Source organism: Rhinopithecus roxellana, chromosome 13 (genome assembly GCF_007565055.1).
Source record: "Rhinopithecus roxellana isolate Shanxi Qingling chromosome 13, ASM756505v1, whole genome shotgun sequence".
Classification (NCBI taxonomy): domain Eukaryota; kingdom Metazoa; phylum Chordata; class Mammalia; order Primates; family Cercopithecidae; genus Rhinopithecus; species Rhinopithecus roxellana.
Genome location: NC_044561.1, coordinates 5,225,082 through 5,241,439, shown reverse-complemented (window position 1 = coordinate 5,241,439; position 16,358 = coordinate 5,225,082). Strand labels below are relative to the sequence as shown.

At 56.0% G+C, this 16,358-nt stretch overlaps 1 protein-coding gene across 2 annotated transcripts in view; it reads left to right on the top strand.

The window, feature by feature from the left end:
* SCUBE1 (signal peptide, CUB domain and EGF like domain containing 1) overlaps window positions 1-16,358 on the top strand; it is a 145,986-nt gene that overhangs the window by 51,802 nt on the left and 77,826 nt on the right. For both annotated transcript variants that reach the window (XM_030915691.1, XM_030915690.1), the window contains exon 4: window positions 3,486-3,620. In XM_030915691.1, coding sequence (XP_030771551.1) covers window positions 3,486-3,620 — 135 coding nt within the window. The remainder of the gene's footprint in view (window positions 1-3,485; window positions 3,621-16,358) is intronic.

The window sequence follows — 16,358 nt, the reverse complement described above, 5'->3', positions numbered from 1 at the left end:
GAGCACACTCGCTGATGCGGCCAGCTTAGCCTGGGGCCAGAGGCACGTGTTCTGCAGCTAGACCCAAGGGCTGGGTCCCGCCTTCACTCTGGTGTGCTGGGTCACTGTACTCAAGCTACTTCAGCTCCCGGAGCCTCCGTGTCCTCATCTGTAAAATGGGGTCAATAACACGACCTATCACACAGGTAGCTGTGAGGATCGCGTGGGCCTGCGCCTGACACATAATCAACACTCACGGATGTTTGCTGTGTGTCGTTAACAGGATGAGTGGGACACGGGCCCTGGCTTGGTGCTTTTCATGGTCCAGTGTGGGCTGGAGACAGACCCCAGGGGCAGACATGGCTGAGATGTGGAGGGGAGGGAGGCGACCACTCACCACACCTAGAGGCTGCCCCCAGCAATGGTGGCATTGGCCCTGGGCCCCAGGGGATCCTAAGCAAGGCTTTGTTGAATGGAGAAAGGTGCTGAGAATAGTCCCTCTCCCTCCCCCCCAGACTTCCCCAGGCAGACTGTCGGGTCATGTTGCAATCACCTGGCTCCTCTCAGCGAGGGCCACCTCTCCCATTTTAGCTGTAACCGCTGGTGGCTTTTGTTTTGTTTTTTTGTTTTTGAGACGGAGTCTCGCTCTGTCGCCCAGGCTGCAGTGCAGTGGCCGGATCTCAGCTCACTGCAAGCTCCGCCTCCCGGGTTTACGTCATTCTCCTGCCTCAGCCTCCTGAGTAGCTGGGACTACAGGTGCCCGCCACCTTGCCCGGCTAGTTTTTTGTATTTTTTAGTGGAGACGGGGTTTCACCGTGTTAGCCAGGATGGTCTCGATCTCCTGACCTCGTGATCCGCCCGTCTCGGCCTCCCAAAGTGCTGGGATTACAGGCTTGAGCCACTGCTGGTGGCTTTTAAAGTTCAGAGCTCTGCCTGCCTCCTCTGGCTGCCCACACGGCTGACATTTGAGCTTGCCAAAGAATAATGGCCTCACTGTCGGCCTCAAAGGCAGCCGCGTGGTGTCTTAGGTGGTAAAGTGGTCTGTTGTCCATGAGTCTAAATAGGACCCAGCTCAAATCGCTCTGCAGCTGAGTCCTGTCCCAGTTCAGTGCAGGTCACCGACTCTTTACCTTTTCACATCCTTTTGGTTCCAATCGTAAAAGATGTCTATGTTAGAAACAAGAGTATCAAAAGCTCAATGCCAAGTGTGTGTGTGTGTGTGTGTGTGTGTGTGTGTGTGTGTGTGTGAGTGTCGGGGGCCAGGGATTGGCTAGAAGCAGCCAGTAGCTCGCGCTGCCTTTGTGGTTTTATATATTTGCCTATTAAAATGACAATACAGACATGGAACATTAAGGTTTAAGAAGCCCTTCTTTCATTAAACAAACTGACAGAGTAGGGGGTTATGACTCTGGTAATTGAAACATGCTGTTCTGTTCAAGACCAGAACTCCATAAAGACTCTTTTCAGCCAATAGCACCCTTTGTGCCAGCGGCCTCTGGTCAGAAATGAGTGTCGGCCCTGAGGTCTGTCTCTCCCCAAGAGTGAGAAAGACCACCTGGCAGCCTTCTGCAGCCGTCTTGGCAGCCGGAGGTCAGGGCCTTTTCTTAATAAAAACCTCCTCATTCTCAGGGCTTTTGAAATTGGTTGCAGGGCACAGAGCCTTGGGGTATTGCCCTGTGCTCCAGCCTGTTACCGTATTGTGCTGCTGGTGGTAAACCTGAGCAGGGTCAAGAGACAAGGGCTCATGGGGTGTAGTTGGCAAAGCTCCATGTGTTGGGGACAGCTACTGCAGGCTGCTCTGTCTTCCTAGAGAGGAGGGGTCTGGCGACGTCACTGCAAGCTGAGATTTCAGGGTCGGACCACCAGGTTTGAATCTTGCCTCTGCCACTTACCATATGTAGGACTTTAGACAAGTGACTTTGCCTCTCCGCACCTAAGTTTCCTCATCTATAAAATGGACTGATACCTGGATCTGACTTACAGGGTTGCTGTGAGAATTAAAGGAATTGCCGGGCGCGGTGGCTGAAGCCTGTAATCCCAGCACTTTGGGAGGCCGAGACGGGCGGATCACGAGGTCAGGAGATCAAGACCATCCTGGCTAACACGGTGAAACCTCGTCTCTACTAAAAATACAAAAACTAGCCGGGCGAGGTGGCGGGCACCTGTAGTCCCAGCTACTCGAGAGGCTGAGGCAGGAGAATGGCGTAAATCCGGGAGGCGGAGCTTGCAGTGAGCTGAGATCTGGCCACTGCACTCCAGCCCGGGCGACAGAGCGAGACTCCGCCTCAAAAAAAAAAAAAAAAAAAAGAGAATTAAAGGAATTAATACAGGTAAGATGCTTAGAACAGTGCTGGGCACTCAGAGAGCACTGTTGAGTTGAAGTGAGCTAGCATCATAGCCATTGAACTCTTTCCGTGAGTCACTCTCAGGAGTACCACTGTGCGGCATCACCATGGAGTCCCACCGTGTACCACTGCAGCACAGCATGACAGAGGCCCCCATACCACTGCAGCACAGCCCGACGGAGGCCCCCGTACCACTGCAGCACAGCCCGACGGAGGCCCCCGTACCACTGCATCACAGCATGACAGAGGCCCCCGTACCACTGCAGCACAGCCCGACAGAGGCCCCCGTACCACTGCAGCACAGCCCGACGGAGGCCCCCGTACCACTGCAGCACAGCCCGACGGAGGCCCCCGTACCACTGCAGCACAGCCCGACGGAGGCCCCCGTACCACTGCAGCACAGCCCGACGGAGGCCCCCGTACCACTGTAGCACAGCCCGACGGAGGCCCCCGTACCACTGCAGCACAGCCCGACGGAGGCCCCCGTACCACTGCATCACAGCATGACAGAGGCCCCCGTACCACTGCAGCACAGCCCGACAGAGGCCCCCGTACCACTGCAGCACAGCCCGACGGAGGCCCCCGTACCACTGCAGCACAGCCCGACGGAGGCCCCCGTACCACTGCAGCACAGCCCGACGGAGGCCCCCGTACCACTGCAGCACAGCCCGACGGAGGCCCCCGTACCACTGTAGCACAGCCCGACGGAGGCCCCCGTACCACTGCAGCACAGCCCGACGGAGGCCATCGTACCGCTGCAGCACAGCCCGACGGAGGCCACCGTACTGCTGTAGCACAGCCCGATGGAGGCCACTGTACCGCTGTAGCACAGTGTGATGGAGGCCCACTGTAGAGTACCGTCATGGTGCATCACCACGGAGTCCCACTGTACCACTATAGCACAGCACAGGGGAGGCCCACTGTAGAGTACCACTGTAGTACAGGGCTGGTGGAGGCCTACTGGAGAGTGCCACCATGGTGCAGGGCTGTGGAGGCCACTGTACAGTATCACCGTCATACAGCACCAGGGAGGCCCTCTCTGGAGTCTCTCCCTTCAGAGCCATGTGAGGAAATTCACTGCATCCCTGTCCCGCCAGCCCATCGTGCCCTGTTTCCAACTTAGGTGTGATTTCTGTTCCCATTCTCTTCATCTTCTCACAGATGTGGACGAGTGTCAGGACAATAATGGTGGCTGCCAGCAGATCTGCGTCAACACCATGGGCAGCTACGAGTGTCAGTGCCACAGTGGCTTCTTCCTTAGTGACAACCAGCACACCTGCATCCACCGCTCCAATGGTGAGTACGGCCTGTGCTGACCAGGCGTGTGCCCCCGCCAGGATGGGCAGCCGCCAGAGTCCCCTTCTCCACATCTCAATTCTGGGGCCCTCAAGGTCAAGGCAGGGAATTTTGCTGGTAGTCTGAATGACTGTTTTGCACGTCTGGTATTGGTTCTGCATGGGCCTCCTTCCAGCTCCTTCCCTCTGCCTGCTACACTAGGGCTGCGGGTGTTTCTCGTGTTTGTATGTGGGGCCGCAAGTGGCACATGTGACCAGAGGAGCTGTTTTCCTTTCTGGGTTGGGGGCTGTCTGTGGCCGGGAAGAGTGGGACACCATTCTCCATGGGCTCCTTCTCCAAAAGGGGCTTGAGGCTACCCAGGCTGTGTGCCAACTTCTCTGTCTCCATGAGCCTGGCAGCACCAGCGATGCCCTGCAGCATGTTCATTGGGTTTTCCACCAGGAGAGGGTCCTTGTGGTCGGGAGCCTGCTGTTTGGAGGCCAGGCAGGGTAGCAGGCCAGCCTGGGGAGGTGCAGAGGGCCCCAGGAAGACACCCCACCAGCTAGAGCACTAGGTGGCAGACCCGGGCTGAAGTGGAGCCTGGCTGCCAGCCAAGCCCAGCAGGCAAAGGGACTTGGTGTTAGGGCATCAGTGGTCAGATCCTGGAGTTTGGGCTCAGGGCAGCGGGGCTATGAGGTGGTGGCAGAGCTGGCCAGAAAGCCAGGACACATGTGCTTGGAGGAGAGGGGCTTCCAGGCAGAGAACAGCATTTCCTGAGGCACGTCTCTTGCTTAAGATAATGCAAGGTCAGGCATCTTGCGGCAGGGCTGTGTGCCAAAGCAGAGCGTGCTGTGAGGGCAGAGGCAGGAGCCAAGGATCCCAGGGCCTGGCTCTCATGAGCTGTCAAGGGAATAGATGCAAGGAAGAAGGCCAGGACTGCCCCAGCTCGAGCACGCCCCTGTTGCTGACCCTTAACAAGGAGGAGGCACTGGAGGCTGGCGGGCCTCGGGGGCGTTCCTGGGAAGGGCACGCCTCTCTAGGACACAGCACCGGCAGAAGGCTCAGAGAGGGGCTCACGCTGAGAGATGGGGAACCAAAGGGCATGCACTGGGCTGCAGGCCAGCCGGACCCTGTGTAAATCCAGCTCCTCCCCTCCCAAGCTGGAAGCCCTCCCATGGGTCGCTCTACTGACTGCTCTCCAGCTTCCTCGCCCACAAAATGGGGACGTGGTGTTACCCAGCAGGGCGTTCGGAGATGGAGCAGGACCCTGGGATGAGGTTGCAGCCTCCCGTGGGCAGGCAGGAGGCTGTGAGGTGCAACTCTGCCAGCCCAGGCCGGAGTTCCATTAGAAAACAGTTCCTGAGAAAGTGAAAGCAAAAACATTTAAAAAGTACTCAGGATAATAAACTGGAAATACTCAAACAGGCTCCTTAGGATTCTTAGTGTTCATTGCCTCAAAGACAGGACGGGCCTGCTAATCATGGCTCTGTGGTATCCGCGGAAGAACAGAAAGCCCGAGCTCCGTGGCTTCTGGCACTTGCTGCTGTCACATTATCCACACTCCACCCAGGTGGCTCCCGGGCATCAGGAGTTTGTTTTGCGCCTTGTAAGACCTCCCAGTTGTGGGCTGTGGGGCCAAGCTGCCCACGATGGAGGAAAACCCTATCAACCAGGACTCTGGGCCCAACAGGTTGTATAAGAAGCAGATTTAAGGCCAGGCGTAGTGGCTCAAGCCTGTAATCCCAGCACTTTGGGAGGCCGAGACGGGCGGATCACAAGGTTAGGAGATCGAGACCATCCTGGCTAACATGGTGAAACCCCGTCTCTACTAAAAAATACAAAAAACTAGCTGGGCTAGGTGGCGGGCGCCTGTAGTCCCAGCTACTCGGGAGGCTGAGGCAGGAGAAGGGCGTGAACTCGGGAGGTGGAGCTTGCAGTGAGCTGAGATCCAGCCACTGCACTCCAGCCTGGGTGACAGAGCGAGACTCCGTCTCAAAAACAAAGCAAAACAAAACAAAACAAAACAAAACAAAAAAGAAGCAGATTTATAGGGACAGAGTGAGCAAGTGCGGGGAGGGGCCTCTGCTTTCATCCGGGGAGGGGAGTTCACAGAGTGACTGCTCTGAGCAGGCTGTAGAGTCCCAGGCCAGGGTGGCGTGAGCCTCCTTTTCAGCCAGGCTGTGTGTGCTCTGTTCTGGCTTTCTCCCCAGCAGGGCTCCAAGTGGAGCTGAGGCCCCTGGTTGAAAGGAGGGTGTGCAGTGGGCGTGTCACACCTGCAGCCACAGCCTGTTAGTTACAGGTTTGGCCTGTAAGCATCTGCTGCGCTGAGGAGGTTACAAACCTTAGCGTCCCCCACAGGACCGGGGTTGGGGAGGGGATGATGTGGGAGCAGTGACGGCAGGAGCTGCCTGTGCTGAGCCAGGCACGGGCCTGAGCGCTGCCCAGAGACCAGCTCACCCCACCTTTACCACTGCCCGGGGAGGCTGGGTTGTGACGCTGAGGAAGCCAAAGCCCAGAGAAGTTAGGGAAGAGGCAGAGCCAGGATCCGAGCCAGGCACACCAGCGATGGGGCTGGCTTCTCGGGAGGTGATGCGGCACGAGAGGAAAGTCGCAGGTGGTACAGCAGACGGTGCTGGAGCTGATGAGAAAGCCAGATGGGAAGACTGTGGGGAGTGTGCCAGGCTGGGCATGTGCAAAGGCCCTGGGGTGGGAATGGGCACAGGAAAAGCAGAACAAAGGGTAGGATGAAGGAGCAGAGTGCACGAAGCGGGAGGAGCCTGAGGCGGGAAGGTGGGGGCTGGACAACATGGGGCCTGGTGGGCTGTGGCAAGAGTTTGGATTTTGGGCAGAGGTAGCTGTGGGAAAGCTGGTTGAGCAGAGGTAGGAAGTGATGCTCAGGGGAGAGGGGAGGCCATCTGGGGGAACGCCGACACTTCCAGGGGCTGGCATCACATAAATTGTGCAATGGCTGGTGTTGGGTGGGACCCTGGGCACACATGGCTCACTCCACCCAGATGCCCCAGGCGGCCAGATCCTGATTTTTAAGGAAGCCAGGAAGCCAGGTTTAACCAGAATATGGATTTGGGGGCCTCAGTCCCAATCTGCGTTAACCAGCTTGTTGGTCAAGGAAGTGCCTTCTCTTCTTAGGATTTTTGTGTGGCCTCTCCTGATTTTTTAATCTGGGCAATGAAATCAATCTAAAAAACAACAGATAACTTATCAGATTCCTCTCCAGTGACAAGCTGCAGCATTCCAGTGGGTTTCCATGGCTGTGTGGAAATCCTGAAGAGGGCAGAGCAAGTACACAGCACAGTGGCCAGCTGCCCGTGAATGCCCGTGGGGGAGACAGGGACCTGGGGACGGGGCAGGTTGTCTACCTCTCTGAGCCTCAGTCTGTTGTGACAATTTCCCACCATTAGTGTCAACTGCAATAGTGATTGTTATAGCTCAAAATTAGAGCATGTCAGAGGAGCTAAGCCTGAGCTTGTTTTGCACACAAGTGACCTCTGATTCCCATAGCCCCTGGGAGGGCTGATGGAGCCAGAGCCATTTGGCAAATTAGATTCCTCCTATCACCTGACTCTTCCTCATGCCTGTCCAGCTCTCTGGGGCCTACCCCTGAGCAGGGAGAAAAGCACACAGGCTGGTTTTGATTAGATGGAACCAGATGCGTGAGAGGAGTTGGCCCAGGTCAGTCCAGACTCCTGGCTGAGAAACACAGGGCTCAGCTCTTCTGAGTGGCCCCGCTTCCTAGGTGCCAGAGCACACCCCAGCCCATGGAGTGGCTGCGACCCAGGCTAGGCTTGGGAGGATTGGGTTCTCAGCTCCAGCTCTCCACGTGGCCTCTGCACAGTTACTCTTGCCTCTTTGGGCCTTTTCAGTCGTAAAATGGGCCTAGCTTTCCAATTTTCCCCATTCGCAGGAAAATGCTCTGGTCAGTCAAGGGCAGCACCTGTCCTAGGATTAGTGACTGATGCAGGCAGCTTCTTCAGGTCTTTAGAACACAGGCTTGATTTGGGGGGCACACACAGGCTGCTCCTCTGTGCCTACACTGGGCGGGAGGGAGTCAGAGATGTTGGGATCTGGCCAGTTCCCCTCTACTCAGCACTTCCCAGCTCTGGTTCTGGTCCCATGATAGCACCCCCTACCTCCCACTCAGCCCTAGCCCAATAAGCACTGACAACGCCTCCTCTGGCCACAGCCCCAGGGGCCCGCCCGCTGCCCCATCCCACCCTTGTGCCTGGTGTATGCAGAAAGCAGCATCTTCAGGCTCTCTCCCTCTCCCACACTGCTCTTCTTGTCTCTAACTTCTGACGAATTGATGCCACAGGAAGATGTGGCCTCCTGGAGGAACTTTCTCCTTTTCTCTCAGTGTAGAATTCTTTCTTTCAATCTGACCAGAATCGAGCTGGGAGTAGAAAGGGCTCTGGAAGACCTCAGTCCTGCTAGCTACATGAGCACGGGTCACTTGTATTTACCTGCTCATTCATTCATTCATTCATTCATGTGCCGGGTACTCTACTAGCCCCTAGGAGCCAAGGCATGGTCCTCTGGGAAGCTTTCAGCGTGGAAAGGGGATCACATGCTAAGTAGAGGTCCTAAGCGTTCCTGTACAGTCATGTGCTGAGGGGAAACACTCTGAGGATTCTGTGGCTTTGGTTTTCTCATCTGAGCAGCAGAGACATTCGTGATGTGGTCTCCTCCTCCACCTGCTGAAATATTACTGTTCCGAGGGTCTAGCACTGACACTGGGCCACACTGGCTGCCGGCAGCTTTGGGTCTGAGATGCCCCAGCCCTCCGTGCAGGAGACTGTCCTGCAGAGCTCTGCTCTGAAGCCTCATCAGACACCCCTTGTGGGCTGGCCTCAGCCTTGGTGGAAGGCACCAGAGTGAGAGGAAATGTCACATTGTCTCCATCGTTGTAGGCTCACAGCAGAGCTCCAGGCCCAGCGGCCTAGGCTGTATAACCCCAGCTCCTCCACGGACCATCTCGTGACCTTGAGCAAGTCACCTAACTTCTTTGTGCCTCACCTGTAAAATGGAAGCAGTCATAATACCTGCTTCGTAGGGTTAAAAAAGTATTGAAAAGACAGTTTCAATAAACACGGGCTCTTACTCATGTGATTTGTGACAGATGAGGGAACTGAGGCCCTGAGAGGGCAGGGCCTGGCCCAGGGCCCCACAGCAAGCCAGCCGCAAGGCACTACGTGCCAAAACCTGGGGCCCAACAAGATGGCCATCGTCCCTCGTTCATCAGCTGAACACCTGCACCTATTCAGCCTCAGGGCCACCCTCCAGAGTGCCCAGCCACCCATCCTTCCTGCAGAGGTCTGAGTGGTGTCCCCGCTGGGCACAGGTAATCAGGAGTCACAACACAGAGGGAGCACCAGGGCTCTGCTCCTCACCCCGCCCTGTCTACTGACGGCTTCCACACTTAGTCCCCAGTGAGAGCGCGCTGCCCACGGGACAGCCCATTCTGAGCTAAGCCCTCAGGGAAAACTGTTGGGCTCTGCCTCTTCTGTGCCCCAGTGACCACCTCTGTCCCCCGCTCCTTACTGTTGCTGGCAACAAGCTCCAGAAAGTGGTTTTCTGCCTCATGGTGCCTGTGTCCCTGCAGCTTGGGAGCTCCCTGCCGGCAGGGACTATGGTCCCCACGTCTCTGAGTCCCACTGCCAACTTGGGCCTTTGGAAAGGACAGAGGGAGGAAGGAAGAGAGGAAGGTGGGAATGGGCAGAGCCAGGATGGGACTGGGAACAAGGCAGGGTGGTGAACAGTTCAGTGTGGACATTGAGGAGCATCGGAACAGCACTCAGCTCACAGGCCCTCGGGTCGTGCTGTTAGATATTGGTGAGTGTGGACTGGTGGACCTTGTGGTTGGGCTGGGCAGGGGGCCGGTCAGTAGGGGTCCTCTGTCGATGAGGGCCCCCATTTGGGAGAAATGAGGCCACATGCAGAGAGCCTGCCGTGCAGCTGCTCTGCTGGGGTTTTATGCAGTGGAACAGGCCGTGGGGCAGCCTGAGGTTCTCCCCGCAAGGACTGCATGAGTTTACCCAAGTGCGTTTCACCTTCCGGTTAAAGTTTGGAGTTTGTTTAAACACATGTATAAATACGTGTAGGAAACTGCATTGCCCTCCCTCCACAGGCAGTCCTCTTGGGACTCGAGCCCACTGTTCACAAAGCTCAAGACTTGGCATCAAGAGTGATGGTGGTCCCAGCCAGAGTCAGAGGTGGGGGCCAGCAGTAGGAAAGCTTGGCATCCGGAATCAGTCCCTTTGTGTATAATGTGATGATGATGATGATGATGATGATGATGATGATGATAGCAAGAGCCGCATCCAATGCATGCTTGCACGTGCCAGGTCCCGCTACCAGGCATTTTCCATGCATTTCCATTCATTGCATCCTTACAGTACCCCATTTTCCAGATCAAGAAACTGAGGCACTGAGAGGTTAGGGAACTGCAAGATTGCCAGTGGCTTAGGGGGATTGGAGGTCTGCCAATCTGGCTCCAGAGCCTGGGCTCCTGCCTGCCTGATAGCGAAGGCAGCAGCAATGGGGAAGGTTCTGGGACCCCTCTCAGTTGTCGGCCCAGGTATGGTGAGACTCAGGCAGGGCCTGAGGTTCAGCAGAGATGCCTTCACAGCTGGCACCACCTGCAGCTCCAGGCACCAAGTATGCCTCTTTAAGCACCGAGAGTTCAAAAGCCATCTTGTGGTAGAAATTTCCTGCAGTGTGGCACGCACTTCCCTTCTCCATTCACAGGAATAGGCTGAGTCGGCTTGGCCTCTTTTTTCCTACAGTTTAGGGTTCTTGTTATGAACTCAGTTACGCAGACAGAAAACGGTTGCTAATGTTTATCCCCACACTGAATGTCCTCAGACCTCTGGCCCAGAAGTAAACGCTTTTCTTTTGACACTGCTGTTATTAACTGTCAAGGACCACTGTGTTGCTGTGGGTGTTGCTCTGTATTTCCATACACAGACCAGGTAAGAGCCCGTGGGCTCGGGCTTGCTGACAAAGTACGTGAGCTTTAGAGCAGCAGCCAGCCTCTTGGGAACCATTGTCACTCATTTCCCAGTATTTGCTGGATGACCTCTGGTTCAATTGAACCTAGTTATTTTGCTTATAAAACCCATCCATGAAGCATTTGGGGGATCCGTTCATTTTATCTGTAAGCTTGCAAGGGCAAATACCTAACGATAACTAGAGTCAAAACAATAGGATTTTTAGAACTTTTTATTTTGAAATAATTATAGATTCATAAGAAACTGCAAAAATAGTGAAGAGCGGTCTCAGACACCCTTCACCCAATTTCCCCCGGTGGTGACATCTTACATCACTAGAGTTTAATATCCAAACCAGTAGTGGGACGTGGGTACAGTGTGTGAGTGTGGCTCCTCGCCATTTATGACATGTGGATCCACGTCACAACCACCACAGTCAATAATTCGCATTTAGTTATCATTGAATAATATCCAAAGCAGTATACTTGTGAGAATGAAAAGAGATACTACTATTAATTATGCCAGGGCTGTGGGTATCCACTGGGACTCTCCCAGGCAAAGCAAGACATTGGGTCACCCTAATACTGCTTCATTTAATCCCTTGAACCCTCAGGTGGGCACTAATATCCGTTGCAATTCCTCGACCCTGTGAGCTGAGTATTAGCCACTCCCATGTTGCAGATGTGGGTCAGAAGCTCACAGAGGCAAATGGTGTGTCCAGTGGTGGCAGGACTGGAACCCGGGTGGTCTGGGTTCAAATCATGACCCTCTCCCACAGCTCTCTCTCAGTGTTTAAAGGAATCACAACCATCCCATGGCTTCCCCCTTCTTTTTTCAAGTGTGGAAATTGGGTTCTAAGGAGAAGAGGGACCTGCCTGCCCAATATGCTGGTCAGCCTGTGGTCCCTAAATCTATATGTGCCTGGGCAGGGCGTGCTGGATGAGGAGCAGAGCCAGGGGCTTGGCCAGCGGGCTGTTCAAGGCAGAGGAAGCTGAGCTCAGGGCTGGAGCCAGTTGGGTATGGAAAGGGGTTGGAGAAGCCCACAAGAGGCCGGGTGTGGTGGCTCATGCCTACAATCCCAGAACTTTGGGAGGCCGAGGTAGGCAGATCACCTGAGGTCAGGAGTTTGAGACCAGCCTGGCCAAGATGGAGAAACCCCATCTCTACAAAAAATACGAAAATTAGCCAGGCATGTGGCACACTTCTCTAATCCCAGCTACTTGGGAGACTGAGGCAGGAGAATTACTTGAACCCGGGAGGCAGAGGTTGCAGTGAGCTGAGATCGCGCCGTTGCGCCCGAGCCTGGATAACAGAGTAAAACTCCATCTCAAAAAAAAAAAAAAAAAGAAGCCTGCAAGAGCAGGTGGCTTCTGAGGTGGTGGCCAACTGATGGAGAGAAGGTGGGTGGTTAGCAGACAGAGGGGCCAGAGTGACTTAGGCAGGATGCTGTTGGGAGGATTAAGGCGGGGGATTGGGTAGCAGCAGGAGTTTCTGGTAGAAAGAGAGGGCAAGGGGCTGGCAGGGTCATCTGGGCCCAGACCTTGGTAGACAGCAACGGATTGGAGGCAACTGACCTTTAAAAACCACTTCAAGTAGGGCTCTGGAGACAGGGAGCCAGAAACCCTGGGGAGACGCGCAGGCCTGTTCCCTCACTTTCCCGGAATGATGTCTGGAGCAGAGAGAGTCCTCAGATGCCATCCACCATCCTGTGACATCTGACTGCAGGCAATTCCGCGGCTGTCCCAGGCCCACAGCGCCTGGTGGGATGGGTGCCCATGTCCGTCCTGGTGTCTGTTTCTCTACTCCATGGGCCTCAATGGAGGGTGCTTGAGCCTCTGGCCTGTGCCTGACACTTTTCCTGTGTGGTTGCTTTTGATTCAGTTCCAACTTAGCTGAGACCCGGGGCCACTGCCTCTCCCGTCCCCAGCGCCCTTCTCAACTCCCTTCGCCCTGTCAATCGTCCAGCTGCTCCCGCTGCCTGGGTCCCTCCTTCAGGCCAGCCTGTCCTCGCCCCATGGCCAGGGGTCCTCTGACACCGAAGATTCCAGCTTATTCCGGTTGACCAGAGGAGTCGTCGTCCCACCAGCCATGGGAGACAATGGGCCCAGGAGTCTGAAGTCAGGCCCAAAGCTGGCGGAACTCAGAGGGATGGGACCCTGTCTAGCAGGAATTTGGACTATGCCGTGAGAGTGAAGGGTGCCCTGTCGGCCCTGAGGAGAAGGAGAATGAGCCCATTTTAGGAAGATCGCACTTGCCTCAGTTGTACAGGTGAAGCAGGGAGCAGGCCCAGAGAGAGCACTGGAAGCCATCAGGGTCTGGAACCCATATGGGGACAGCAAGGGGAGAGGGCAGGATGGCTGAGGAGGAGGTGACAGGAGGGTGACTGAGGGAGGCGGCAGGAGGGTGGCTGAGGAGGATGTGACGGGAGGGTGGCTGAGGAGGGAGGTGACAGGAGGATGGCCAAGGAGGAAGGTGGTGGGGATGTGTGAAAGGACGGTGACAGAAGGAGGGCTGATAGGGGAGGTTGGCAGGAGCATGGCTGAGAGAGGAGGTGACAGCATAGCAGGGGGAAGATAGCAGGAGGATGTCTACAGGGGGAAGGTGACAGCAGGATGGGTGAGGGGAAGGGACAGGCGGATGGGTGAGGGGAAGGTGACAGCAGGATGGGTGAGGGGAAGGGACAGGCAGATGGGTGAGGGGAAGGGACAGGTGGATGGGTGAGGGGAAGGTGACAGCAGGATGGGTGAGGGGAAGGGACAGCAGGATGGGTGAGGGGAAGGGACAGAAGGATGGGTGAGGAGAAGGGGCAGGAGGATGGGTGAGGGGACAGTGAGAGGCTTGGTGAGCTGACTCTTGGCAGAGCCCTCTGTCTGTCCCGGGTTTACACTTCAGCGAGGCTTGTTACCCCCGTCACATAGGTGTGGAATATTTTAGCTTCGGTGGCTCTGGACAAGGTGGGGCCTTGTTCTCTTCATAGTGCGGAACCCTGAAGGTCTGGGAGACGTGGGGCTCAAGGCAGGGCCCACCGGTCTCTACTTTGAAAGAGGCAAACAGCGCCGAACCCTGCCCAGCGCCTTGCTCAGCGTCAGATTCAAGGGGTCCGGGAAAGCCTTGTGCAGAGGGCCACTGCCCACCTTCTTCCTCCTCACTGGCTGGCTCAGGCCTGGCCCAGCCTGGGGCTGTGATCAATTGCAGGGACTTGACTGGCTTGAGTGAGGAAAAGCTCAGGATTCAAGGCTTCATTGGGGTTAGGAGCTTGGGACACTCGTGGAGTTTCAGATCTCCCTAGGGAATTGGGGACATCAGGACTCTTCTGCCATCTGTACTGCACTTTAGTGACCACGTGCTCGGGCCCCTGCATTCCACCCCCACGGGTAGTACTTGGAAGCCCCATTTTTGTGCCATGACAGGTCCTTTTGGTCCTTTCGGAACTCACAGGCTGTACAAGGGTCCAACCTGAGGCAGGTCCCGACCAGACAGTGCGTGGAGGGCTGTGACAGAAGCCAGACAGGGTCTGTGGGAGCCCAGGAGGGCACGCCCCTGCCCACTCTGTCAGTCAGCAAAAAAGATTGCACCCGGCTGGGCGCGGTGGCTCAAGCCTGTAATCCCAGCACTTTGGGAGGCCGAGACGGGCGGATCACGAGGTCAGGAGATCGAGACAATCCTGGCTAACACGGTGAAACCCCGTCTCTACTAAAAATACAAAAACTAGCCGGGCGAGGTGGCGGGCGCCTGTAGTCCCAGCTACTCGGGAGGCTGAGGCAGGAGAATGGCGTAAACCCGGGAGGCGGAGCTTGCAGTGAGCTGAGATCTGGCCACTGCACTCCAGACTGGGCGACAGAGCGAGACTCCGCCTCAAAAAAAAAAAAAAAAAAAAAAAAAAAGATTGCACCCTACTTCATTCCTGCTTCTATAACAAAAGAGCTGAGACTGGGTAATTTATAAAGATAGAAATTTACTTTTCACAGTTCTGGAGGCTGGGAAGTCCAAGATCAAGACTCTGGCAGATTCACTGTCTAGTGAGGACTGCCGCGATGAGGATTCAGTTTCAGCATCATTTTGGAGGGGACACAATCATTCAGACCATAACACATGCTTACTGTGTGGTGGGCTTAAAAACAAAGGTTTCTTTCCTGCTGGCACTCAGACCCCTAAGTGGCTGGAGGTGAGGCCCTGCACAGCATACTCACCGAGTCAGCCACTGTCAGAAGCACTGCCAGAGACCAAGCCCACCCTGCCTCTGGGGCCTGAGCCCCCTGCTTCAAGTCCATAGCCATCTCAGGACTGGCTGGGGGCTCCTTGAGAGTTACTTGAGAGTTTTAGGGTACAGGTTTCCTGGGGTTGAGCCAGAGCAGAGACCTAGTGAGTCTCCCCAGCAGCATCTGGGGCAGCCTGTATCTGAAACCCTTGCCCTGAGCCCTCTTTCCCACCCCAGACTCTAGTCCTGGGCCCTCCCACCAGCCTCCTCCTGGCTGGTCCTTGAGCCTCCTCTTGACTCTGTCTTCCACTCTGCCTCTCCCACTCTGGCTTCTCTGTGGCCTGCAGGCTGACTGGATACTGTCCTTCCCCTATACCTGTCTCAGCTCACAGGTGTCCTCAGCAGGCCCAGCTCCACCCTCCCGCAGCTCAGGTATCCTCAGCAGGCCCAGCTCCACCCTCCACAGCTCAGGTATCCTCAGCAGGCCCAGCTCCACCCTCCACAGCTCAGGTATCCTCAGCAGGCCCAGCTCCACCCTCCTGCGGCTTTGTTGTGGTTTCCATACTGGGTCGCCTGATGCTCACAGCCACGCTGTGACATGCTTTGGATGAGTACTAATGTCCCCATCGTGGGAGGGAAAACTGAGCTTCCCTGAGCTGCATCGTGGAGCAGGACTTCAGGATCAGGGGCTGGATTCTGAGGCCACAGTCAGTTCTTTTTATCCTGCACCATCCGCTTGCAAACTCAAAAGAAGCAAAAGCCAATGGACAGAGACCCACGGGCCCTCATGAGCCGCCTCAGCCACACACGGATGGGATCCTATCAGTGTGCCTAGCTGTCAGGTTCCTGTTGGCTCCTGGGACAGGACTCCTACGGGATCTGAGCCAGGCCTTGACTTGAGGGACCCTAGCACGGCTCCTGCAGGGCCAGAGACATCCCCTGTCCTGTTCCAGGGTTTTCCATTATCGACTGGGTGCTGGGACAGCATGGCTAGGGACTTCCTGTTTAAGGAGAGGGGAGATGGCGTGGCCATGCCCCCGAATCCCATCCCAGCCTCAGCACCTGCCTTCTTCAGCCACTCCTTGGAGAAGATCAGCCAGGCAAGGGCGCCAGGCAGGACATGTGGGCTTGCAGGTTCTCCTCGCTCCCCTGCCTGCTGCAGACCAGGTGGATGGGAGAATAAACAGCTCCCTTGCTTACTGGAGAGATTTATGGTGCTACTGGAGGAGGCCTTTCCTGGCCCTGTGCGGTCCGGAATGGCCCTCGAGGCGGGGACAATAAATCCAGCCCATTATTTTTTATGAGCCTCCCACTCCATAAACAACTCTTTTGGCTGGTAAGCCAGCTTCACGCCCCTCTCTTGGCCTGGCCTTGAGTCGGCGCCAGGGGCATCCCCAGCCTGACTTCACATCCCTGGTGTAAATTTCCCCTAAGCTGCAGAACTTTCAAGTCTCCCAGAGTTGCGGGTGCAGGGCAGGGAGAGCTGCAACCCAGAGTGCACTAGGCTAACAGGTAGCTTGCCCAGCCCTGGCGCCCTTCTGTGCCACAAGTCCTGGG